This window comes from Merops nubicus, unplaced genomic scaffold (assembly GCF_000691845.1).
Source record: "Merops nubicus isolate BGI_N331 unplaced genomic scaffold, ASM69184v1 scaffold17956, whole genome shotgun sequence".
Lineage (NCBI taxonomy): Eukaryota > Metazoa > Chordata > Aves > Coraciiformes > Meropidae > Merops > Merops nubicus.
The window spans coordinates 1-3,507 of record NW_008614710.1 but is presented as its reverse complement, the minus strand read 5'-3'; the positions used below and the strand labels follow the sequence as shown (position 1 = coordinate 3,507).

Here is a 3,507-nt window from a genome sequence, read left to right as displayed (position 1 = left end):
GATTGCAATCTGGTTAAAAAGTTAGTAGACTAGAAGAGGAAAAGATGTTCTCCCTAGTATTAAGAGTTGTACCGAAATTCTGAAAGAAACTCACTGTCACTCCACCACTATTTTCTCTCTTCAGTCTGTTTTCAGATGCTTCAGGTGGGACAATAAAACTGAGCCAGTGTCCCAGTAGATCAGTGGTGTTATACTAGTGGTATACAAATCAAAAAAGGATGACATCAAGGCAAAATCTGCTCTCAGATGAACTGTATAAAAAAAGCCGTTCTGCACCTCTTGCACATATAGTGCATATATGCTATCACAACAATACACTACCCTCTTAGAAAAAAAATTCTACCAGTTAACTGGTACCTTCCATATCCAGAAACTTCACTCACAGGGTCAAAACAAAAGTCCATTTTAACTGCTATAATTAATACAGATTTATTCAACCAAACCAGAAAACCACTTGATGTTATAGTATGACTCAGCCATCCAATCAGGAAAAACTAAAACACTTGCTCTGCATGAGAAAGCAGAGTCTCCAGCTTGCAGGAGCTCTTGCAGCACTCTTACCTCCCAAGAGACAGGACACAGCTTACTCATGCAGGCAGCAAGCTCTTTCCCAGTCCTGCTTTTATACACTGCTTGAGTGCGTTACAGCCCTACTGAAGTCACAAGCACTTGCATTTACAGCATACATGTCACTCTCCATTTTCTGTGCAACTGGATTTTATCCAAGCAAGACAAGACAACGTTTTCCCCATGCTGTGGCTGCATCACCTACGAGCTCAGTGAGCTCAAACACCCTCATGCTTCGTTAATAATGGCATGCATTAGTAACTGTTATTTTACAGCAAGAATCTGCAAGAGTCCAGGAAGCCAAGTTAAAACTTAACAGACTGACTTAGGAGGTCAAACAAAAGATAGACTCCCAAGTTTAAGACACAATAAACATATTCAGGAAACCAAGTAGTAAAAAATTACAAAATCATTTTTTTTAACTTGTACATCTTTTCTATCAAAACTCAAGACACCGCATCTCTAAAGGGATTTTAGGATAAGACTGTACTGTTAGCTCAGACAAATGCAGTACCCAGCACTAAATTCAACAAGAAGAGTGAGCTTATGTGGCCTATTTCAAACACTGAAACCAGAGCCACGTATGCAAGTGAGCAGTTAAAGTTCCAGGCTTCAAAGTAGGTTTAGACCCATGAAGACAGTAAAATATTAATGAGGTATGAAACCCTACAAATACCACTAGTGCTCCTGACTCTCAGTGCTTTTCCAGCACTGTTCAAGGACCTTTTCTTCTTAAAGGAATTCTCTAGCTCATGCTCAAAAATCAGTCATTAACCCTGAGCACTATATTCATCAGTAGTGATTAGGTAATACTAGGTAAATTCTGACTTCAAGAGATGGGTGATCACTCCATTTTGATGAACTGGGTTTGTTTGTTTTTTAAATGAGAGCACTGCCATCCCATTGGAAAACTGGTCATGAAGGGATTGCACATGGACCTCCCAGTATTTCATTTGCTTGTTGCAAACTATTACACAGGCTTCTGTATTCTGTATTATTCAGAGATGGAATGGCTCTCAGCTATGAGCAGGCACATTTCCATGTCAGGTTACGAACAAACTGACACGTTCTCCAACACAAAAGCCACAGCACAGGCTTTGGTCAGTTTTTGTGTCACCACTACGATACATCCTGTAGCTATCCGCAGAGTGTCACCTGTCAATTATTAACACTAGCAGACTCTCCTCCCCAGTTAGATAAGTCTGTGTACTGGCATGAATTACACCATATAACTGAAGGATTTATGACTTCCATTCTCAACTACCCTTGAGAGTTTAAACAGTCTAAATCTGAATTCCCACAATCCCACCTTGCCTCAAATCATGTCACGTGCTCTATACTTGCTCACGCTGGGACTAACATTTGCACTGGGCAAATATTCAGTGAGCTGATTCAGGAAGATAAAACCAAATTGCTTCCTTCCAGTTCAACCCCCAAAATATGGCCAGAGGAGCACTTATGGAAGCACAAGGGAAGAGGTCACAATCCATAACTTGTGCAAAAACTGCAAGACAAGCAGAGTGGCTTTTCTCTCTTATCACACTGTTTGCCATTACAGTGCTTAACTGGGATTTCTGGTTTCCAAAAATTGAGCTTTTCTTCATACCAAGAGTGAAACACTAGTACAACGGCATTATACTGAGACACTGAAACCAGAGTGCAAGCATATTCTTGTTTTCAACAGATTAAGTTAAACTGATATCAAATAAGAAACTTGCAAAGACTTATTAGCAGCATTTCCCTATCACAGCATGACAATGAAGAAATGTCTGAATATAGTGGGGGTGATAAGATAAATCAGGGAAAAAAGCTCATAAAAATTCAGTTTACAAAGGCAATTTACAGATGCAGCCACAAAAAAAGAAATCAATTCATTGTTGCAGAGACTAAAAATTCCAGAAAGGTATGACCTGGCCCCACTGCAGGCCAAATCTGCAGCAATAGAAAAGTAAAGCTAGAGGAGAAGTTGACTTTCTAAAGAACAAGCAATTAGTTTGAAGAAGAGCATTTTTTAAAAAACAGTAGGAAGACAATAGCCTAGACATGTAATGCTTCCTCCATACTTTTTCTCAAAAGGATGCCATCTATGAAAACATAATTTAAAAAACTCACTCAAGATTTCAGTAGTTATCACTAAAGAAAACTCCAGACCTCCACACTACTGCAAACATTAACAGGGGCATTCGAAGTCGTCGGTAAGAAAAGTTCCCTGTGAGCAAGGCTGAACTCAACCTGCAGACGGCTTGTCACAAGCAACTGACAACTCTTTGGATTCCTGGAGAAGAGGGTTGGGGGTGAAGAAGCCACACACTGCAGCATTTAAAGACAGGGATTCACAAGTGTTTGCAAGCTCCTCTTGCCAGCCCAAGGCCCAGTACAGCAAACAGGAAAGAGCTCATTTATTAGGCAAGCACAACACTTAACTTGATAATAGTGATGCTTAAGCCAAACAGGGCCAACCAGAATGTACCAGTCTCTCGTCTACAAACGCTATGCAAAGGCAGGGAGAGAACTGCACATTTTACTGAGATTTCCTACAGGTTTTTACAGTCGCTGCCCATGGTTTGATGCCTGAGTCATGCACCCTGCTTATTCTCCTGCTGCTGATCACAGATCCGTGACCTCAGTGGAAATTACTGCGAACCAAGCACAGGCTAGGAAAGGAGAGGGGCTGGGAAGCATAACGAAACTTAGCGAAAGCTCTAAACAACGAAACAGAATAAATTAGGATACATTACATCAATGTTCCTGATGACGACACATTTTCCATTGGTGTAAAGAAAATTGTTGCCCTTAGGATCACCTCCGATAATTTTGGAAACGCCTCGTTCAACCTGCGGCAGGCTGGCGAACACTTTCTCTACGGGGAAAAAGAGAACGAGGGGGGGGAATAAAACCCCTCAAAAAGCCGTTTTGTTTCTGCCCACCACCGGACGCCGG

General features: G+C 41.2%; 1 protein-coding gene across 1 annotated transcript in view; it reads right to left on the bottom strand.

The window, feature by feature from the left end:
- The window catches only part of WDR1 (WD repeat domain 1), a gene marked incomplete at its 5' end in the record, with an annotated part of 19,723 nt that extends 16,296 nt beyond the window's left edge, over nt 1-3,427 (bottom strand). Inside the window, one exon of the mRNA XM_008942329.1 lies at nt 3,306-3,427. Coding sequence (XP_008940577.1) covers nt 3,306-3,427 — 122 coding nt within the window. The remainder of the gene's footprint in view (nt 1-3,305) is intronic.
- Nucleotides 3,428-3,507: the final 80 nt, after the last annotated feature.